General features: G+C 30.0%; 4 protein-coding genes and 1 long non-coding RNA gene across 6 annotated transcripts in view; all 5 read left to right on the top strand.

Moving 5' to 3' along the window:
• LOC115891874 (zinc finger protein OZF-like) overlaps positions 1–22,878 on the top strand; it is a 203,506-nt gene that overhangs the window by 106,584 nt on the left and 74,044 nt on the right. The gene's annotated exons all lie outside the window — the stretch shown is intronic.
• On the top strand, positions 1,886–6,195 carry LOC115891883 (turripeptide OL55-like). Of its 2 annotated transcripts, none has more exons than XM_030912483.1 (4): positions 1,886–1,993; positions 2,051–2,242; positions 2,404–2,540; positions 6,055–6,195. In XM_030912483.1, exons 2-4 carry the CDS (start codon positions 2,064–2,066, stop codon positions 6,147–6,149), a joined length of 411 nt encoding a protein of 136 aa, XP_030768343.1. In that variant the 5' UTR covers positions 1,886–1,993; positions 2,051–2,063; the 3' UTR covers positions 6,150–6,195. The 2 variants fall into 2 exon arrangements, with proteins under 2 accessions (XP_030768343.1, XP_030768344.1); XM_030912484.1 differs by having other exon boundaries at positions 1,893–1,988.
• On the top strand, positions 9,918–14,952 carry LOC115891882. Its single transcript, XM_030912482.1, has 4 exons — positions 9,918–10,027; positions 10,086–10,318; positions 10,631–10,764; positions 14,456–14,952. The coding sequence occupies exons 2-4, from the start codon at positions 10,143–10,145 to the stop codon at positions 14,563–14,565; spliced, it is 420 nt and encodes a 139-aa protein (XP_030768342.1). The 5' UTR covers positions 9,918–10,027; positions 10,086–10,142; the 3' UTR covers positions 14,566–14,952.
• On the top strand, positions 16,458–17,935 carry LOC115891886. The gene is made up of 3 exons (XR_004051928.1): positions 16,458–16,685; positions 17,323–17,536; positions 17,595–17,935. It is a non-coding gene; the product is annotated as an uncharacterized LOC115891886 (long non-coding RNA).
• LOC115891885 lies at positions 20,085–22,798 on the top strand. The gene is made up of 3 exons (XM_030912485.1): positions 20,085–20,486; positions 22,113–22,246; positions 22,640–22,798. Exons 1-3 carry the CDS (start codon positions 20,311–20,313, stop codon positions 22,735–22,737), a joined length of 408 nt encoding a protein of 135 aa, XP_030768345.1. The 5' UTR covers positions 20,085–20,310; the 3' UTR covers positions 22,738–22,798.

The following is a 22,878-nucleotide window of genomic DNA, read 5'->3' as shown; positions in this document are numbered from 1 at the left end:
TCGATAAAAAATAATATAAAAGCCGATATTATTATTCGAAAACACAGTTTTCTATTCATAAACAAAACAGGTAAGTAAAATATAAACTCAGTGTTCATTCATTAATGACTAATATTTCTGAATACGACACTACTTTTTTTTGAAATGGTTTTTTTTTATAAATGAAGAATATAATCTAGGGAATAGAATATAATCTAGGAGATGACCACAATAGACTTGTAAAGGCCTCAATATTCACATCAAAAAAATCATCTATCTAAACAAGCCTTGACAGATTTAACTACTAACATATTCAAAGTTTAAGACATTTAATTTTTAGGAGTTTTATACTAGTTATATTTTGATATACAAATTGTTTTTTTCTAACGTTTATATATATTTTTTTAGTAAATTTATGGTACAAAATATGGCATTGTCCGTAAGACTCCTTGTGCCTATATCGGTAGCAATCTTTATCCTGGCACTTATGCAGGGAGGATTGACAATTGTATGTCCTAGAGATTACTGTAAGAATGTAACCTGTGAAGTGAACGTAACATGCTGCCCAGAAGGATATCACTTGATGCCGACATTTTGCAGATGTTGTCATCACTGTGCGAAAGATATACGTAAGTATATAATACACGGTGACTTATATGAGAATGCACACAACAGGAATCTCGTAAACCAATAAATTAGAGAAAAGTTGCATCTTCTGTACCCTAACAACGAAATTTTTATATAGGACACCGTGTATAGGGTGTGCATTTAGTAAGAATGTTTCAAAATATTTCTTCTTCCATAGTAATAAATTATAAAAGTTTTTTTCGATAATGCCAATTTTTGACTAATGTCCAACCCCAAAGAAACACCCTTTAAAATACTATACGTAAATTACAGAATTTTTGTTAAATCAGCTACTTAACTTAAGTTCAAACTCTTATCTTTTTATTTAATGGTAATATATATTTTTGTGGTTTTTAGCTGAAAATGGATCCTGCCGTGACTTCGGTGGGCTAACAATTCCTTGGAACACCCAGTGTGCTAAAGGTTTAGTATGTTGCAACGCCACAATTTGTTTGAAGCCAGAAAATTGCAAAAAATAGAAAAAGAATCTATAAATATACACATTATTCTGAAATAAATATTCATATTTTTAGTTTAGTTTGACATGTATTAACTTTATAATAAAGCAAATTTAATCAACAAATGATTATTAGATCATGTTTATCATCTTTTATTGATATTCCTATTATATTATTTGTTATTATATTTCTTTTTATATACTTAAATTTAGAGTAAGCTAATATAATAATAAAAAAATATTCTTTTCAACGTTAACAGCGCTTTCAGGTGGAGCGGAGCGTCCGCTACGGACCGTCCGCGCCTTCGAGCAAGTACCATGAGTTTATATGAACAATTTCACATGGGTCGCGTATGCTCCGTCCGGATGAGCTATCTTGAAAAAACAATAGCGCGGACGTTCCGCTCCATCTGAAAGCGCTGTAAGGCGAATTCTGACGACTCGTGTACTTGGCAAGTACGCTAATATTTGCGTATTTGGCAAGTATGCTATCCCTGTAAACAATTTTTTTTGCAACAAGCTTGGCAATCACGGGGGGCAACGACTGACAAATAATTGCACAAGACAAACCGCTTATCGTCATGGCAAGTATATGCCAATAACAAATGTTTGTACAAGTACACGAGTCGTGAGAGTCCGCCTAGAAATAAAGATTGCAAATAATATTTATCAAACATGCGCTATATTTTTTTTATCTTTGTTTTAAATATTCGTATAATATATTTCAAAAATACAAAATATTTCTCTTATATGTATATTTTTCTGATAGAGACATATTTTGACGATTTAAAAACAATATGTTTTTTTATACAAATTAAACAGTACCTATTATTATATTTATCAGCTATTCGGCATATGTATAACATACATATACATAATCTTTTCAGTTATATTTAGAACCATTCCATATCAGTTTATATATTAAGTAAGGTAAAGTACATAATATATTTTTTAAAGGTTAAAAAACAGACAACTTTAAATTTTTAGGAACGGCTACAACATGCAAAATATACTTGTGCTTGGATTTTTCCTAATTGTTTTATATAATATTGGCAGTGTTATATCTTTTTGTGAAGACTGGACAATATGTCAACGAATTAGATGTGCTGCTCCACCAAAAGAATGTCCAGTTGGACAGTACTTAATTTGGGATGACTGTGGATGTTGTCAAAGATGCAGGTAATTATTTTTATTTACAATCTTGTAGTAATTTTTAGGTTAGTAGTTTCTTGTTACTTTCTCTCCATTAATATTTTGTGTAGGATTTGGATATTATATAAATTGGAATAAAGAAGAAAAAAATTGTAAGAATGGCTTATTCAGGTTTTTTGAAATTTTAGCGAAAAACCCAAGACAGGTCCTTGTGGAATATGTGACGTAGATATAAAATGTAACAAGACAGAGCCAGTATGCAAGGAAAACGAAGCAATGACCATAGATTACTGTGGATGTTGCAAAGAATGCAGAAAACTTCTATGTAAGTTCACATACAGGGGGAGTTTTCTACAATGTTCTCTATGGGTATCTCGGAAACTACTGAAGATAGAGAGTCGGTTAAATGGGGAAATAATTGCAGTTTTGTAGGGTCATAGTTATGCGCCTTTCAGATTTTTGAAAAAGTTCATGGCTTACTAGATATTTCGAGAAAAACAAATTTTGGCTATTTCAAAAATTGTCCAATTCCATTATAATCTATTTTAGACAAAAAGTTTTCAGATAAAAGTTGTAGATAATCACATCCCTAATGAGTTTGTGTTATCTGATTTTTTCTAAAGCCTGTCATTTTTGACATATGACACAAACGTATGATTTTTTAAATGGAAACTATAGTTGGCCATGACTTCATAAAAAGCGTCGGTTTTTAAACTTTTTAGCGATAAAACCTATAGTATGTTTTTTTCAAAAAATTACTGAGCTATAGCCAATCTCTTTTAAATTCTCTTTCTTGACTAATTTCACTTAGTTGGCATGGTTTTATAATGTGTCATATAAAAATATCACTACATACACTTTAAAAAATCCGCCATTATTTTGAGTACATAAATGCATCTTTTTAAAATTGAATCTCTGAAAAACTGAATAAGTTCTTTTGTAAACCTTGTTGTTAACCATATCGCATAAAAAATCTAAAATGGATAGGCTAGGTGATCAAGGAGTCCCATGCAATTGGTCCATCTCTTTCTATCCATTGTGGGGGACAGGGGCGTTATAATGAAAGTTATATTGGAACCACTCTATTAATGCGCGAGTATCTAAATTTAACTTTTCTAACATTTCTTGAAAACCGTTCTCTAAAAAACGTAAGTAACGTTCACCGGTAAACGTATCCTCGAAACTCTATGACCAAGAAAAGTTGAACCAATAATCCTACACGCTTTTCTTCATTTGAAAAATTCATATTTACAGTTTTTGTTTATTTTAATTTACAAAGTTTGGATGTGACAGTTTTACATTTCTGAGAGCAACGAGGATTGAACTTGTTTCCATGGCTAACTAAGTGAAATTAATCAAGAAAGATAAGAATTGGCTATAACTAAATAACTAAAAAATATTATAGCTTATACAGGGTTGTTCACCACTTACGACACGGAGTATTGTAGCTAAACGATGGGATTTTTACAAATTGTAAGTTTTGAGTTCGATGAAGGACTATTAGAGGTACAATTTAAAAATAATTTTACAAGATACAGAGTGTCCCAAATAAGTAAAAAATATCAAAGTTGTATTTGTTTAAATGGAACACCCTGTATATTATTACATTTTTAGTTTCTACGATTAAAATAAAGGTAAATTTGATTAAGGTTTATTATACTTAAACCTTCCCGTTTTTGAAATATTTTCAAATTTGTGAAATTGCAGTAAAAATTTTAAGGCTTCATTTCTCCAAGGGTATCAAAGTTTTTAATACTAAATATTTACTGAAGTTTATTTACTGATCAGTTATTGTGTTGCAATAATAAAAATAATACTACCTTATACAGAGTGTCTAAAAATTTATTTTAAATAATTATTAAATTCAAACGGCAATAACTTGTTTAATTTAAATGGAACACCCTGTATATTTTACGAGAATCAGATGCACAATTTAATTGTCTATCAAATTATATTATACCATTTTTTACCTATCTCTTTAAGTTTCCGTAGAAAATGCATTTTTTTGTAATTTAGAACTTATTTATCCATATACCCATGGACTATTGAATTTTAGATTATTTTTAAAGATGTATCAAATTTTTAAAGAGTACAGATACTAATATTGTCGATATAATTCGTTTATTTCATTAAAAAATAAAAAAAAACTGTTTAAATATTTGTTAAAGAGGATCAGTTAATATGATTCCAGTATTCAAACAACATTAACTGACTGTTTGCTTTGATTAATAATAATTGCTCCAAATACTAAAAAACTGAATTTTGTATGGGCATTAGACAGTGTGATAAAAAGTAACACCTTAAAAATGATATTTCATTTTTTAATAAATGCTTATTTATAACTACAGAGACTTTAATTTGATAACTTATTATTATATTGATTTCTGACTCAAATCCACATTTATTTATAATAATTTAATAACGAACACAATTAAGTATGTAATTAATTAGTATATGGGCGCAAATAATGGTGTTATATTTAATTAATGGTATACTCTTTTATAAAGATTTAAATAGTTTTCTTTTTGCATACAAATGGGCTAGTAATATTATCGTTTTGCTAAAAACGATAATATTACTAGTCTGTACATTTTGTACATTTGTTGCTTTAAAAACAATCTAAAATGTCAATATTCCATTGATATATTGATAAATGAGGTCTAAATTATAAGAAAATGCATTTTATACGAAAACTTGAAGGGATAGGTAAAAAATGGTATAATACAATTTGATAGACAATTTAATTGTGCATCTGATTCTCCTAAAATATACAGGGCATTCCATTTAAATTAAAGAAGTTATTGCCGTTGAAGCTAATAATTATTTAAAATAAATGTTTAGACACTCTGTATAAGGTAGTATTATTTTTATTATTGCAACACAATAACTGATCAATAAATAAACTTCATTAAATATTTAGTATTAAAAACATTGATACCCTTGGAGAAATGAATTTTTAAAAATTTTACTGCAATTTCATAAAATTGAAAATATTTCAAAAACGGTAAGGTTTAAGTATAATAAACCTTAATCAAATTTACCTTTATTTTAATCGTAGAAACTAAAAATGTAATAATATACAGGGTGTTCCATTTAAAAAAATACAACTTTGATATTTTTTATTTATTTGGGACACCCTGTATCTTGTAAAAATATTTTCAAATTGTAGCTCTAATAGTCCTTCAACGAACCCCAAACTTACAATTTGTAAAAATCTCATCGTTTAGCGACAATACTCCGTGTCGTATGTGGTGAACAACCCTGTATAGCTGAAAAGCTAAAAAAATGGCGCTTTTTATGAAGTCATGGCCAACTATGGTTTCCATTTAAAAAAAAAACATATGCTTGTGTCATATATCAAAAATGACAGGCTTGATTTGGAAAAATCGGAGAACAACTCATTTGGGATGTGATTATCTACAACTTTTATCTAAAAACTTGTTGTCTAAAATAGATTATAATGGAATTAGGGACAAATTTTAAAATAACCAAAATTTGTTTTTTTTCGAAATATCTAGTAAGCCATGAACTTTTACAAAAATCTGAAAGGTGCATATTTATGACCCCACAAAACTGCAATTCTTTCCCCAATTTACCGAATCTCTGTCTCCAGTAGTTTCCGAGATACCTATAGAGAACATCTTAGGAAACTCACCCTGTATATCTTCATCAGTTTTAATATATTGCTAAGTTTTGATACACATTTGAAATAATGATAGTATTACACAAAGATAATAAACTCGGTTAGGTTAGGTTAGGTTGAGTTTAAATATCTTTGGTATTACAGATTATACAAGAAACTATTTCTATGTAAAAATAATATTATCACTTTTTTAAAGGTGAAGGTGAACCCTGTAGCATCAGAAAACCCTGTTACGGGCTTTGCAAGTCCGGTCTAAGATGTACTGATGGTTATTGCAGAAAAGCACTTTAAGTACAATAATAACTTGTAAAAGGTAATAAATATCTTTTGTCCTTCCTGTATTTGTTTCTATTTTTAGAAAACCTTCAATTAAAAACGATGTTTATAAATAACGTAAATGAATATATTTTTTTGTTTTTTCCATAAATATTAGCATTTTATCAAGCATTTTATCATTCATTTCGCACTAAAAAATATTGTATATTTTTTAAATATATTTAATAATTGTTAGGATAAAAATAAATATAAATAAAGTAAAAATATTCAGTTGGAAATACTAAAATGTTTAAAAAAATATATGAAATTGTTTACAGAATAAAATAAAGTTTTCAGAATAATTGAATAGTAAAATATAAAATTTATAGAATAAAGGATTTAAATATTTATATAAAAATATCAATTTGTTGTTCCATAGTGACAATTACTAATAGCAACGATAAATATTCATGGTTTGTTAACTCTAGTTATAATGAAATATTAATTTATCAATTTATTTTGTAAATATTTATGAGCTTAATACCCAAAATTATTATATATACATACGCTAAAGTGATAAATGTACCCACATTTCATTCCAAAAATTTTTAGTCAAGTGATTAAGCTTGACCGACACAGCGTTGCTCACTAAAAATAAATTAATTATAAATATATAAACAGTTATTATTTACATCAACAAAACTCACCTTCTTAACAGCATTTAAGGGACATTAAGGACCATTACTACCTTGCTTTCCCGTTCAAAATATTCTAATAAATTTGCGATGATTCTAATAAAGAGGTTCTAGAAAGAACAATGTTCGACTGTACGGTCTTCTAGTAAACATTTTTTTAAGATTAAAGGTATTAAAATACTATTTATTTAACCCAAAATCTCGTAATACAAAACTAAACCACGGCACATAAAACAATCGGCACGCCAACTCTACTCAGATTCCATTGTTTAAAATTTCTATAAAATTTGACCTTGTCGGCGCCATTATGGTTTCCTAGTCAGGGCCGGATTAAAACGTATTAAAAAATTCCTTAGAAAATACGACAGGGTCGTATTAAAAAAATACTGTAATTGACTGAAACTGAATTTTATTTACAATACTTTTGTCCAAACAAATGAATCGTTAACCGCGCATACTTCTCGAAAGTAAAAATGAAAAAATCAATTAAATATTTCACTGTAGAGAATAGACAATTAAAATTAAAAACATGCAACTAACAAAAACATGCCAGGAGTTACAAACAAGAATTAAAAAAATACCAATAAAATATTTATTGGACAATATAAAGAGGTTACGTACAAATTATGCCCATCAATGGGCGTAGCAAATTTTTATTAATATTCAAATTTCACAAATTAATAAATCCACAATTTTTTGAGAAACTTCTATTTTTTCATGGCAGGAAACAAAGTAGGTACCGCATTGTATTTTATACGGTTACAAAGTGAATTGGTAAACATTTTAAATTCAAAGTGAACAGAACACAACCTGTACTTGTGGGCCTTATTTATATCTTCAATCAAGTCTTCTCCGTTAGCTGCAATTGCCCATGTTCTTGCCCTAAAAATGTATTGTTAACTTATTTTCGATATAGTCATTTTATTTACTTTCATAATTATATTTAAATTAATAGTATAATGATTTTTAAATTTAATTTTTAATGTCTAGATACAACATTAAATTTTACTAAATATTTAACATTAAATCTTACTAATATTAAAGTTTGTTAAGATTTTTAATTAGATCTTCCTATTTAGCTGAATGTCCTAATATGTATACTACTGTTTTTTTTTTCACAACTAAAATATGCTAAAATAATTAATCAAATATATACATACCTAATCGGATCTCTAGGAAACAGAAAGAAACTTTTATTGCAGTTTAGTCCTCTACTCGGGCAGTTTTTTGCTGCACAACTTCGCCCAGGCATTTTAAAAACACTTAAAAATTAACGATTTAAAAATGTTCAGAAAAACAAAAATAAATTATATAACACAAGAAACGAAAATAAATTAGAAAAACCAAATATATAACACAATAAACAAAAATAAAACAACTATAAAATATAACTCAAGAAATAAACAAAATAAATTAATCCGTACGCTACTGACTCGAATCAGCCGAAAGTGTGCGCAGTCAATGAAAGAAACTACGACACTGGTTACGTTCTGTTGATGGAAACCCTAATGGCGGCGTGCGCGACGGTATGCGCGTAAACATTTTTTAAGATTAAAGGTATTAAAATACTATTTATTTAACCCAAAAATCTCGTAATACAAAACTAAACTGTCAAAACGAATGACAATGTCAGGAAATAAATAAATAAATGTGGCAACTTGACATTTTTTTGCAGCATAGCTACCATCTGGATCCCCAGCGGGAAATTTAAATTCCATTTAGTCAGACCAGCGCCGAATATGTAAACTTAGAATAACTAAAAGTTTAATTGGTATCAAATGTATATTATTAAGTTAGTCAGATTAAAATAATGATTTTTTAGAATATTTATATTTTCTTCTAATGTTTTAGTACAAAATTAGGGCCTGGTATTCCCATAGATTAAGAATAAAATAATTTTATATGCCATGATGTTCATATCTAATAGGGTTTATATTTTATTTATGCATTAAAAGATGATTCTGTCATGTTTATTAACATGTATTTTATGAAGGAAGGATCTAAGTGCCAAAAACAGTCGTATCTTCGTACATGTTTTTCACTTTTTTCAGGACTGTCTTTGTTTAGTCTTGAATGTTCAGTGTAAAACAAGGTTAGATAATAAATAAATGAATGACTTCTTTTCTGTTTTGTAAAAATTGTTGCTTATACACGGTGTCCCAGAAATAAGTGCAAGTATTTTAACGGGTAGTATAGTTCAACCCCAAAAACACGCCTATAAGGTTTTTTTCCGCGAAAATTAATAATTAAATAATTTTTTGGAAAATTCGGAGTTTTTGAATTTTTTTTTGGAAATTGTTTTAGTTATTATTTAAAAAATAATTTCTTGACAATATAGCAACATAGGTAAAAATAATTTTATATGAATACCCAGTAAAACATAGGTACATAGATTAAATTTACAAGACAGAAAATCCAGAAAAGATACAGTGGTTCTCAAAATTTTAGCAAAAATTATTTTTTGGAAATAAGTAAGTAAAATAACTCCGTTATTTTGAACTTATTTAAAAATGAAAATTTTTGTTTATCGAGATCTACCACCCCTTAAAATACTTGCACTTATTTCTGGGACACCCTGTATATAAAACTATTGTATTTCTGTTTTAATTAATAAATTTCCACATTTTTTTCCTTTATTTGACATCGTTAGGTTTAAATTTATTCGTTTCATTTCCTAGCACGTTAAATTTTGGCACTTGGACCATTTGGGAATATTATTCTTCAATTATTAATTTAATTCGAAATAAAGAATATTAAAATAAATTCTTCCTTGACTTTGTGAAACATACATTTCAAGTTATGTACTTCATCGGCCAGATATTGTTTTTGATTGGTTTCCAGAAATAAATCGTTTCCAGTCAAGCCAATCGTTCACCAGCAAATCATTAAAAATTGATTTTTGAAAATAGTTTTGGGTCTAAAAACTTTTTTCCTTTCTTTTTGGATCATAATATCAGATATAAAATCACCAATGTATATTAATTATACAAAAAAATAAAGGTATAAGTACAAATATGGAAAAATCAGTACCAATTTACATATTTATCTTTTAAAAACATGTTAAACAATGTATAAAAAATAATGTTTGAAAAAAATCACCTTATTTTGCACGCAAATGCTAACTTTTAGCCTGTTGTCGCTTTGAAGCTCGTTATTAGTGCAGCATTTTGATTGTTTATCACTACAGCAGTATAGTAATAAAAACCAGCGTCATTACATGTATATAAATAAGTTTATTAAATATTGTTATGATCAATTCTATTGTACAAGCTTTCAGTAAGAAAAAAAAATCGACTGGTTGTCTATTAAGTATAATATAATATTTCATTCAAAAATGAATCAAATAACATTGTTGTTCATAGTATTTTTGATTTGGGATATTAAAGATGTATTAACAGTTTGTGAAGACCCGACATTATGTAGCAGAGTTCTTTGTCAGATACCTCCCAAAGTATGTCCAAATGGTCAGTACCTAGTATACGATGATTGTGGATGTTGTCAATATTGTAGGTAAGTCAAAATATAATGATTTCGTATTGGACCAATATATTAGGTTATACTATACGAGGTTTTCTATTATTAACTGGTCGTATAGTTCTTCTTGTATACCTTTTCCCAACACGACCTAAAAATAAAGTGGTATAAGCTTCAAAAAGAGTAGTAATAAAATATTCAGTGAAGCAACCATTTATTGACGGTACTATATACTTATAAATCTATTATTTTATGTAAAGAATGTTTTAGAATATATTTTATTTTTGCAAGTAATGTATTTAAGTCATATTCAATTGTAATCATTAATTTTTGTTTGTCAAATTGCAGTGAGAAACCTAAAACAGGACCATGTGGTACGTGTGGTGTAGATGTAATATGTAAAGAAAGTCAACCCATTTGTACTAATGGAATTATTGCTCTGGATTATTGTGGATGCTGTAAAGTTTGCAAAAGTATTTTAGGTAAAGACTTCTTCACCTTTTTAAGTTCTGGTGGGGTATAGACTTTGTTTAGTTTCTCCAAGTGTTATGATCCTTATGATCAAACTTAAATGTAATTAATAAAAACAGTGGTTTATTTATATGTGTTTAAAATTGGTTTTTATTAACCACATTTTATTATTTATATTTTACCGCTTTAGAAGATTCGCGCATAGAAGATTCGCACACCAAAAAAAATTAAGTTTTATCATTGTTACAAAATGTTTCCATTTACCAAATTATACCATACGATTAAAAAAAACGAAGTCAAAGACGACTGAGGTGTGACGATGGATGATAATTTTGGCGAGGTCAAGTCCTAGACGTCATCGACTTGACCCGTATCCTTCTTTATTTTTTAATGATAATAAATGATTTTTTTTCCATAGCAACTGTTAAAATTGCCTTATATCTACTTTAACCGCAAGGGTAGATTAAATGATACTTTAACAGCGAGGATAGGTTAAAAACTTTATTTCTTCTCGCACGTTTTTTAATTTCTTCCATTTTTGAAAATTTTTGTATTCCTTTTCATTAGCGATGGGTTGTTATTTAACTATCTGTTATTTTATAACAATTATTTAGAAATAACATAACGCAACCGTTACTACTTCTAAAAAATAACAGATATAAAATAACGACACGTAGAGATCGGCCGCTCGTGAAACGAAAAACGAAGTCGGCGCTCTGCACCGCCCCGAAATTCTATGCTGCTCGAAGCAATTCCAAAAAACAACTAGTATGGATGGAAAACATGTTATTTCGTCAACCATCGATACAGGCGGCGAGACAAGGGCGAGACAACGGACAGCGGAGTGGGGAATGCGCTACGGCGAACGTACCTGCTCTGGTCGATCCCGTCGACGGTCGAATTGGGCTTACAACAGCTTAAAAATAATAGGATATAAAAGAAGCAGGTTTTTTGAAACAGTTGCGGGCATAAAGCCTGGCGATCGAGATAAGAGGAGTGGGAAAGGAAGGCTGCTGCATCGGTCGATTGTCGATGGAGGCTCGCAATGGGTTGGAGAAGCAGTCATTTTAGATATGTTGTTTTTCAACCTGTTACGAGCATAACAGGGTGGTGGTAGAGATAATCGGAGTGGGAAAGGAACGCTGCTGCATCGGTCGATTGTCGATGGAAGTTCGAAACAGGTTGGAGAATAACGCATCAGTTGTTTTAGATACATTTCAACCTGTTACGAAAATAACGGGCGGAGGTCGAGATATTATGGCGCTGTATGTTTCAGTACGTTATTAAGTTTCAATATTTAGGTATTTATTTATTCTGAAAAATTTTCAGAATAATATTTTAAGATTTTTTAAAAATGTATACAGGGTGTTTTGAAAAATCTCGTCATTGATTAATCACGATCCTGCTTAAAGCCCTTGACGTATAAAGCTGATTTTTGGAAAACGGATTGACTTTAGGGTGTAGAGGTTCAATAAGAAGGGATTTTTCGAAACTCGAATTCTAAGGGGGTGAAACCACCCTCAAATATTATAATATTTTTTATTTAAAAACCGGTGAGTTTTTCGGAAAAACTCTTTTACACGTATATTTTATTACATTGAGTAATCACGATTCTGCTTAAACTGCTTGACGTTTAAAGCTGATTTTTGGCAAACGGATTGACTGTGGGGTTGAGGTTCGATAAGGAGGGGTTTCTCGAATCTTAAATTCCAAGAGGGTGAAAACGCCCCTCAAATATTACAATATTTGTTATTTAAAAAACGGTTAGTCTTTCGGGAAAACGCTTGGATACGCATAATTTATTTTGTTTTTTTACATATTTTGAAATTTAAAAAAACAGGGTGTTCCAAAAAGTTGAGTCATTGATTAACCACGATTCTGCTTAAACTGCTCGACGTTTAAAGCTTATTTTTGGCAAATGTGAGAAAATTTTATCCAGTTTGTATGTTAATAGAAATTCTTGCTTTGCTTTATCATCACCATTATAAATTATTAATTCGACGCGAACAAAGTCGTCGGTACACGCTAGTTTAAGTGTAAAATTAATTCAAACTCTAGTGTGTAGTTGGTTTACTTATGAAGAATATACTACACATTTTCTTATATTGCTATTTTTTGACCGCAAATGGTAAAATTATAACTAAGAGCTTCTCGCCCGTCGAGTGAGATGCACCCTGTACATTGCTACACAATTCAAGATCTACGCCGATTGAGGGGCAAGGCGTAGGTAGATCGGAATGTATACGTATAGACGAGTGGCGGAATTTTGGCTTTTTTATATCGCAATTTGTAAACAGCGCTTAGTAGTCATTGGGCCACTTGGACCAGACAGACAGCCAAATATCCGATATGGATAAATAGGAGTCTGATGTAAATCAGGTAAGAACAGTTAAAATACGCTAATAAACAAGAATAAACAGGTTAGAACCACTTTGAATCGCTTTAAAATAGAAATAAACAGGTTTGAGCAAAAAATGAACAGGTCTGTTGTTTTAAGCTTGTCTTAAGCGGTTCAAAGCAGTTCAAAAACGGTTCAAAGTGGTTCTAACCTGTTTATTTTTGTTTATTAGCGTATTTTAACTGTTCTTACCTGATTTACATCACACTCATATTTATCCATATCGGATATTTGGCTGTCTGTCTGGCCCAAGTGGCCCAATGACTACTGCGCTTATTTGTAAACAACGACCGTTTTTAGAGAGGTATTTTATATAACAATCGATATTTAGAAATGTTTTGACACCCTGGAAATACTACCACCGAGCATGTCATTGTTGCAACTTGCAACTGCGTTAATACGCCTGGCGGTGACCGCCTCATACTCTTTCAGATACTTAGCAATAAAATAAAGAAACCTGTTATTTTTAAGCTGTTATTTTAAGCTGTTTTTTATAAATAACTATAACAGTTTCAACTGTTACCTAAAAATAATAGTTTTGCTCATCACTACTTTTCATAAGTTATTCGGGATTTAAATGGAAGTAGTTTGGATATGGCGTTTGTCGCCTCAGCCTGAATATCTGTTGGTAATTTACTTATTTCGTTTTGAGCCATTTCTGGCTCCAATTCAATCAGCAATCGACACGAAAAAGAATTAAAAAATCTTGACTCAAAACTGACAACTTAAGAGACAGCTTTATTTATTTGTCAAATTACGTAGAAACCAACGCCAACCCAGCACAATATTTTTTCTACTCGTAATAAATTCCTTGAAATAATAATTTCTGAATATTTTTAAAACGTAACTCGCTATGGAAAAAATATTGTTTTATTCACGACGATAAAATTGCATTATCGTCTCCTGAAATTAATTCATCATCAATTAATCTTTTCGGTCGACATGTGTCTTGTCGACATGTTGTCTTGTCGACATGTGTCTTGTATAAAAAATAACTATTAAACGGTGCAGTTTAAAATTAAAAGAAAAATAATTTTTTGGAATTAGATTTGTGTGTTTGGAAATTTAAGCTTTCTATAATTATTAACGTTAATTTTTGAGAAGTTTATTTGAATTTTTGGTAAATGGCGTCTAGAGATTGACTTCGCCAAAATTATCATCGATTGTCATTCCACAGCCGTGTTTGACGCCATTTTTTTCGATCGTACGGTACATTGTACCTACTTTTTGATTAAGAGTTTCGCTGTTAACTAAATAGTATACACACCAGTACAACACCATGTAGATTTTATGATTTATTTTAGGTGTTAATGAGAAGTGTACGATAGAAGAACCGACTTTTTCAGTTTGTGCTGCAGAGCTAAAATGCTTTGAAGGTCGCTGTGTATCTCCAAAATGTATGAAAGGCACATAATTTTCCACATTTTGTAAAAAAAATCAAAATATATATTAAGACTAGTTTAATATCTTGTTTTACTATATTAAGTAACTGTCACGGAGATAGTAATTATTAATTTGCAATAATTAGTAATTATTAATTTGCAGTAGTAATTAGTAATTTGCATTATTAATTTGCATTTGCAAAAATCAATGGCTTTAATAGACACGTCTGTGCTAAAAAATATGCATTTGCAGTAGTTCCAGTAAAGCTTCATTCAGAACTTTGAAATTAGTAGAATAAATTAGTGGTTTCAATTTTAGCATAGAAGTTTGTTTTTCTAATTTCAGTGTAAGCACTCAGGGCGTCAAGTTTAGTGGTATAGTCTGTCCAACGAGAAGATCCTTGACAGTGATAGATGTGTCTGTCATTTTAATTTCAAAGTAGTTTATTTTATTTTACAAAGAAATAAGTTGGTACAACTGAAACGCATAGCAAGATATATTTAAAATTTGATTGACAAGATGACAAGTGATTACTTCAAAATATTGTGAAAAAAACTGTATAAAACTGAAAAAATGTAATCGAGTTATTTTATTTAATAAAACGGTATGTGTTAATACAAAACAAACAAGAACAAGACACTACATACCAAAAAAATATGAAAAAGAACTATTATTATTTACTTTCAAGCTTTATGAAACTACCTGCATTTATGATTATATTTATCAATATAACTTATGTACAAATACAAATTTGTAATATTCCACAGGAATAAATAAAACAACATAGGTAAATAAAACAAACTATTTTATTAATAATAACACCTACCAAATTTTATACCTTAAAGGTTGATTAATGAACTGTAATCTTAATTTTTTTAAACCAGTACCTTTTGACATTATTTTTCTGCAGTACTAAAATCCATTATTTACCTATCGTGTGACGTCGATATTTTACAGCTACTCCAGTTTTTAGTATGTGTTTAGTTTGATCCTTCTACCATATACGAGATGCACTTATCTACGACGAAATGGTATACAAACTTTATCGATGGCAACTTCATTGGTGTATAAAACTTTCTGCCTGGGCAGCGAGTATAAACCATAAACTGTGCTCTGGGTCTACAGTTAATTTTCACTCGATTTTTCCTGCACTTGACTTCAAAATACACAAAACACACGTAATAATACGAATCAAAATGCATCGTCTTCCAAAACGCAGGGTATTTAACAAAAGTTGACACAAAATTCTAACCTATAATTTGGCAAGACTTTGACAAGCGTCAAAAATGACAAAAATCTAAAGGCGAGTTCATACGCATCGGCGTCCGTTTGTCGTTCATCGTTCCGTCAAACCAATAAAATTGAAATACGATCTGTCATTTTTTAAATAAACCAATAAAACTGGTTAAAAACAACAAGACACGACGTATGACGGATTTATATTTAAACCCGTCCATAGATAACTTAAAAATTATTAGAAACTTTTTTAGTAAAATAAATAGATTGGTATGGGACGTCATCTGCTTTTCTTCTGTCATCGTCTGTCGAAATCTTACCAGAGAAAAAAAACAGAGTATAGTAATTTTCAATTAGTAACTTTTTCCACTAAATATACTTCATCAGATACGCCATTATTAAAAAGCGCTAATTAAAAAAAATTATATGTATATTTTTGTTCATTTCTATTTTTCTTTTTCTTAATTTAACAAAGAACTGATATAAAATTGCTATAAAGCAAGATTAAATAAAAAATCTTAATATCTAGTATACATTTTTCCACTTCAAATTGTCCTAAAATCAAAAACGATATCTAAAGTTTCTAAAACTTGCATCTTATATGCTGAAGTCCACTATATATATTGTTATAAACAAATTCCATAATCTCGTACTGTTATTGTTGTTGTGTATGTGTACTAAATTACTCACTTGTGGTGTGATTTGATTTAATTTGAAACATGTGGTAATTTTTATCGTCAATTATAAACTTGGTAGTGAACACGCAGCATTACTTGTAATAAATGGTAGCAATAAATCTCTTAAAATTCATAGAAGTTCTACTCTAACGTTTTAGTGATTTATTTTCTATATCAACAGGTTATTTTTAGTGCCGCTAGTGAAATAACCAGATACCCATTTATAAAAAAGAGTAATGTAAGTAATCAAACTATTAATATAAATTTAATTGATACTTAAACATATAGTTCGATACTTTGTTTTATGGAATTACAATTAATTGCAATAGGATAAAGTTTAAATTATTTTGATTTAAACTGTGAAAAGTCAGATTTTTTTTGTAAGTAATTATAAATCGAGAAACTATGGTTACGCTCGTTGAATTTGACACTTTATGTCACTTTAACAATATAATTTCGTACTTTTGCGCTTAGATGTAAAAGTGCTTCCCTTTTATGCCTTGGCATTAAAATTACTTTTTTATATTCTATATTCACGCAACAAAAATTAATATTTTTGTGACGTTTCGAAAATTTTGAAAAAAAAAATTTGGCCATAACTCCGCTATTTTCCAAAATTGACAGATACATCACGCACGCTTATAGCGTAGATGGAATAATAAATATCCTCTCTAAATCAGTGACATACTACTCGTAGACATTATAGAAAGATTCAAATTCAAAAAAATCAAATTTCAGTGTTGGTTGGTAATCTCATTTAAACTGCCCATAAAAAATCGCAATAGGAACATCAGTTATTTCTTGCATTCACATTGTAATTTTTTCTATAGAAGTAGATACGTATTTTTTTTCAAAATTGTAATTTTATTTTGTAGTTTTAGGCCGTCATGACTCTATCAACAAAATTCTGCTCCTCCCTACCAGTACTAATATTACTTATTTCATTTTTCCTGACAAGTCAAGCATTCCAATGCTTACCAAACTTCTGTGACGGCATAAGATGCGAAGAGAACGTGACCTCATGCGGTAAAGGATTTCACTTGATGACAACCACATGCGGGTGTTGCCAGATGTGTAAACAAAATCTGCGTTAGTAGTTTTTTTTATATTTTGTTAATTTCTTTTTCTTACATCAGTATTTTTTTAGAGGAAAATGCATCTTGTTTTAATTTCGGAGGTCTGTCAATTCCGTGGAACACTCAGTGTGACGATGGTTTAGTTTGTTGCAAAGGAGTATGTTTGAAACCAGAAAATTGTGTTCAATAATGTTAAAAATTTAATAGGAAATCTATATTGAATATACAGGGTGAGTCTTAAATAAGTGCAAATATTTTAGGGCTGGTAGATCTCGATAAAAGAAACATATTTTCTTTTCATCGTTTTTCAAATAAGTAAATTAAGTTATTTTACTTTCAAAAATTGTCTTAAATTTTGAGAACCACTGGATTTTTTCTGGGTTTTCTTTCTTGTAAATTTAATCTACTACCACTACCTATGTTGCCATATTATCAAAATATTATGTTTTTTAATTAAAAATTTAATGTTTCCATTTTTTTTGAAAAATACCAAATTTTCAAAACATTTTTTCCTAAAAAAACTTCATAGACTTGTTTCTGGGGTGGAAATATACCACCCCTAAAAATATTTGCATTTATTTAAGGCTCACCCTGTATAGTATTCAAAAAAATGCAAAATAAAAGGTTTATTTTTCTAATGTTTAGTAGTATTAAATAATATTTAGTCTTTTTTTTTAGTCTAAGAAAAAAAAATATATTTTTTAAGTTTCGAATAAATAAAGATTTGTAGTCTGTTATAAGTGTTGTGTACTTAGTAGAGTTAAATAAAAAAATATTTAAATTTCAAGCATATCTTAATAATAATTATTTTTACCATTTTTGTCCTACAGGGACAGGGAGGGAGTTACCTACAGGAGGGAATTAAGAAGGGGGATGAATAAGCTAAATAATTTGAATTAGATTTAAAATAACAAAAAAAGGGCAAACTATAAATCCAAAATTTAAAAAAGGAAAACTCTTGAAAAAGTTTTCAAACAAAATTCTAAATAATAAAGTTATGTTTTTAAAATAAATGTTTCGTTTAGACATTTTGAGTAGTTTTTCATTATTCTTTTTGTTTTTTTTTCAAGAAGTGAACACTGTTATCTTTTTGTCTATCCAGTATTAGATCTATAGATTGATGGTCAGGAAATTGTATTTCACAGTATAACAATAAACAATTAAACTAATTCACCACTAATTATAGTTACAGTTTTATTGTTGGCAACCTTCAGGTTGTCCATCACCTCAGATCATTAAATACTTTCAATATTTTGTTCAGTCATTTTTATTTTATTTAATTTACACCATTTTACATCAAATGTTAAGTAGCTAATGAATGGTTAATGCATATTCATTACTTGGCTAATTAGGGCATAACAAGGGAAATTAAAATTATAAAAATATAAAATTAACAATTTATCAGCTTTATTTTAACTAAACTAATTAAATATTAATTATTATTAACTAAATTTATGGCTGTTAGCAGAAACAATATTCCGAACACCAGAATTTACTTAAATGGAGATGTCATCAAGCAGGGCACACAATTTAAATATTTGGGATGCATGGTTAACGAAACGTGGGATCCAGATCAGGAGATCAAATGCAGGATCGAACAAGCAAGATCTACTTTTCTGAGACTACGAAGATTTCTCACAGATAGGAACTTGAACTTCGGCTTTAGATACAGAATGGTGAAGTGCTATGTCTGGTCCGTTTTGTTACTAATACTATTACAATAAACCGAATTGAAGCCTTCGAAACGTGTACCCTACGACCTTGTGAGGAATGAAGACATTCTCAGAAGAGCTGGTCTGGAACAACGTGAACTCTTCGAAATCATCAAGAAAAGGAAAATAGCCTATTTGGGACACATACTACGCGGAGAACGCTATCGCTTCCAGCGTTTGATTCTCCAGGGTAAAATAGAGGGGGGCAAAAGGGGAATAGGGCGAAGGAAGCTATCCTGGCTGAGAAATATTCGTCATTGGACAGGCATACAGGACTTCCAAGCACTCCAAGTCGCTGCAGTTAATAGAACCATCTGATGAGGAAGAAAAAGATGAACGCCTACGCAGGAATCTGCACGGCACCTTAAGAAGAAGCTTATATTAGACAAGGGACAAGGAATTTAACATTAAGACCGTAAAAAATAAAGTGGATAACATAAAAAATCCAGGTAATAGAACACACATCCACAGAATCAAATCACGTGGCAATGGGTAGAACACCTGGTAAGAAGGAGGGACAACAGATAGACTACAAAAATTACAGCATCATATCCAGGAGGAATTAAAAGACCTAGAAGAAGACCAAACCTGAAATGAGACCATGATATTAGGAAATTAGCAGGGATTACTTGGGCCCACATAGCCAACAATAGACAACAATGGGCCCAACTACAAAGAGAGTATCTAAATATGTGAGGGAGGCTACACCATAATTGAAAATGGTTGAATAAGCTGAAAATGATGACGATGAAGTAGTTTTACATAAATAAAATAAATCTTGATGATATTGTTACTCTGAGTATTGCAGTTCTATTATTTACAGACACATTAACATCTTTATTGAATTTTTATCCCGTATATGTATTGTCCGTTTTTACTCTGGTACTGTAAAATACCTAAATTTCAAAATTTAAATTCCCTGTAAATTTATTTTAAGCGTCTATTATCGTTTATATGATTCAACGAAAACAAATTCAGAAATTATTTAAATAAAATTAATCACCAACATATATACACGGTCTTGTATATCATTGTGTAGGTAGTTTGTGTTAAATTTAGAAGTAGGTACGACAATATGAAGGTTTTTTTGTTAATTATTTCAATAATACTGTTATGGAATATGGCAAGTGTAGTATGCGTTTGTAAGGATTGGACATTATGCCAAAGAGTTCGATGTAAAGCACCACCAGAAAAATGTCCAGAAGGGCAGTACTTAGTTTGGGATGACTGTGGATGTTGCCAGTACTGCAGGTATGCCTCTTGGTTTATAGTATGTAGATTTTCAATAATAAAAATAACTCCTTTTATAAACACTTTACAATTTTTTTTTGAAGTTTTAGTTGTACCAATTTTCAGATTGAATTCAAATAATATTTATAGTAAATGACAATGACTTCAAGTATATATATATATATATATATATATATATATATATATATATATATATATATATATATATATATATTGCTTGATAATAAAATAAATTTTGTTTAGATAAAAAAATATGTATGAAGAAAATTTATTTAAAAATCTGAAATAGTTAAAATTTACTGTCAAAAAATATTAATTAAAAATATAGATTTTTATACGAATTTTCATTTATTATATTTTGAGAGAACCAGTATTGTTGAGAACCAGCCCCTGGACAGTCCACCTGATGAAGGGTAGGCCCAGAAACCGGTTGTGGGAGTGGAGCTTGGTTCCCCCCTTTACGACAAGCAAAACAATTTTCTTTTTACTTTTTCTTTTTCTTTCTCTACTTTAGATTTTTCGAAATTAGAAAAAATATACAGCTAAAGGCAAGAAAATATTATTTATTAATATACACTAAAGCTGCAAGAATTTTGTTCATTTCATATATATTTGAGCGGGCCGAAAAACACTTTTTACCATCTTTTGACGGGAGATGCACTAATATCTCACCGACACTTTACGACATCGTGTGTTGATATTGAAAAAGTTTTGCTTGTCATATCGGTGAGAACCAGCCCCTGGACAGCCCACCTGATGAAGGGTAGGCCCAGAAACCGGTTGTGGGAGTGGAGCTTGGTTCCCCCCTTTACGACAAGCAAAACAATTTTCTTTTTACTTTTTATTTCTTTTTTTTAATTTTTTCTCTACTTTCGATTTTTCGAAATTAGAGAAAATACACAGATAAAGGCAAGAAAATATTATTTATTAATATACACTAAAGCTGTAAGAATTTTGTTCATTTCATATATTTGAGCGGGCCGAAAAACGCTCTTTGCCATCTTTTGACGGGAGATGCACTAATATCTCACCGACACTTTACGACATCGTGTGTTGATATTGAAAAAGTTTTGCTTGTCGTATCGGTGAGAACCAGCCCCTGGACAGCCCACCTGATGAAGGGTAGGCCCAGAAACCGGTTGTGGGAGTGGAGCTTGGTTCCCCCCTTTACGACAAGCAAAACAATTTTCTTTTTATTTTTTATTTTTTTTTTAATTTTTTCTCTACTTTCGATTTTTCGAAATTAGAGAAAATACACAGATAAAGGCAAGAAAATATTATTTATTAATATACACTAAAGCTGTAAGAATTTTGTTCATTTCATATATTTGAGCGGGCCGAAAAACGCTTTTTACCATCTTTTGACGGGAGATGCACTAATATCTCACCGACACTTTACGACATCGTGTGTTGATATTGAAAAAGTTTTGCTTGTCGTATCGGTGAGAACCAGCCCCTGGACAGCCCACCTGATGAAGGGTAGGCCCAGAAACCCCTTTACGCCAAGCAAAAACAGTTTTCTTTTTACTTTTTATTTTTTTTTCTCTACTTTCGATTTTTTGAAATTAGAAAAAATACACAACTAAAGGCAAGAAAATATTATTTATTAATTTTCATTTATTATAGCGAAGAACCAAAAACTGGATTATGTGGAACTTGTGGAAAAGATGTGGTATGTAAGGAAAGGGAGCCTATTTGTAACCATGGAATTGTTACAATTGATTATTGTGGATGTTGTAGAGCCTGTAGATCTGTCTTAGGTATACTATTTGAATATGTTTAATGTTCGTTTTACTGAATTATTAATAAGATATTTGGACACATATTTTGGAAGGAAGTTTATTTACAGTTTCTCAGTAATTTCTCAATCTTGATAAAAGATCTTAGTAAACTGTTAAAAACTAAAATAGAGATAGTAGGTATATAGAGATCAGAATGGCAACAGAACATGCAGAGAAGACATCTATATTATTTGTATTTGTTCTACGACTCTACGTTCTACGATTCTATTGTCCAAATCCTTTGGATTTTCACCTTAATGACCGGTCAATAGCAACAATGTCCAGTCTAAGTGGAGACATAGAATACTGACCGGTCATTACTGTTAAAAGCCGGTTGAGCTTTGTCCCTAACATGTAGATTTATTTTTTCAGGAGAAGGAGAATCTTGTATCGTTGAAGGAGAGGGACCCAACTTTTCAGTTTGTGACAAAGGACTAAAATGCATCAAAGGACAATGCACAGCTCCATGATTATTATGACATATTATAATTATAAATAAGTAGATCTTTCATATATCAATAAAATATTCAATTATTATATAAATAAAATTTTTGTTTCTAAAATAGTTTTAATCATTTTTAATAAGTACTTATGACTGTTTTACACTATAA

This window comes from Sitophilus oryzae, unplaced genomic scaffold (genome assembly GCF_002938485.1).
Source record: "Sitophilus oryzae breed Bouriz unplaced genomic scaffold, Soryzae_2.0 scaffold_119_pilon_pilon, whole genome shotgun sequence".
In the NCBI taxonomy this organism is placed as follows: Eukaryota; Metazoa; Arthropoda; class Insecta; order Coleoptera; family Curculionidae; genus Sitophilus; species Sitophilus oryzae.
The sequence above is the reverse complement of the archived record's forward strand: the minus strand, read 5'-3'. Positions and strand labels throughout refer to the sequence as shown.

What these genes read in the sequence shown, in the direction of transcription:
- LOC115891883 (XM_030912483.1), top strand. Translation starts at nt 2,064, where the DNA reads ATGCAAAATATACTTGTGCTTGGATTTTTCCTAATTGTTTTATATAAT. An exon ending in GGATGTTGTCAAAGATGCAG is followed by an intron (nt 2,243 to 2,403) that starts GTAATTATTTTT and finishes TTGAAATTTTAG; the next exon opens with CGAAAAACCCAAGACAGGTC. An exon ending in AGAATGCAGAAAACTTCTAT is followed by an intron (nt 2,541 to 6,054) that starts GTAAGTTCACAT and finishes ACTTTTTTAAAG; the next exon opens with GTGAAGGTGAACCCTGTAGC.
- LOC115891885 (XM_030912485.1), top strand. Translation starts at nt 20,311, where the DNA reads ATGAAGGTTTTTTTGTTAATTATTTCAATAATACTGTTATGGAATATG. An exon ending in GGATGTTGCCAGTACTGCAG is followed by an intron (nt 20,487 to 22,112) that starts GTATGCCTCTTG and finishes CATTTATTATAG; the next exon opens with CGAAGAACCAAAAACTGGAT. An exon ending in AGCCTGTAGATCTGTCTTAG is followed by an intron (nt 22,247 to 22,639) that starts GTATACTATTTG and finishes TTATTTTTTCAG; the next exon opens with GAGAAGGAGAATCTTGTATC.
- LOC115891882 (XM_030912482.1), top strand. Translation starts at nt 10,143, where the DNA reads ATGAATCAAATAACATTGTTGTTCATAGTATTTTTGATTTGGGATATT. An exon ending in GGATGTTGTCAATATTGTAG is followed by an intron (nt 10,319 to 10,630) that starts GTAAGTCAAAAT and finishes GTCAAATTGCAG; the next exon opens with TGAGAAACCTAAAACAGGAC. An exon ending in AGTTTGCAAAAGTATTTTAG is followed by an intron (nt 10,765 to 14,455) that starts GTAAAGACTTCT and finishes GATTTATTTTAG; the next exon opens with GTGTTAATGAGAAGTGTACG.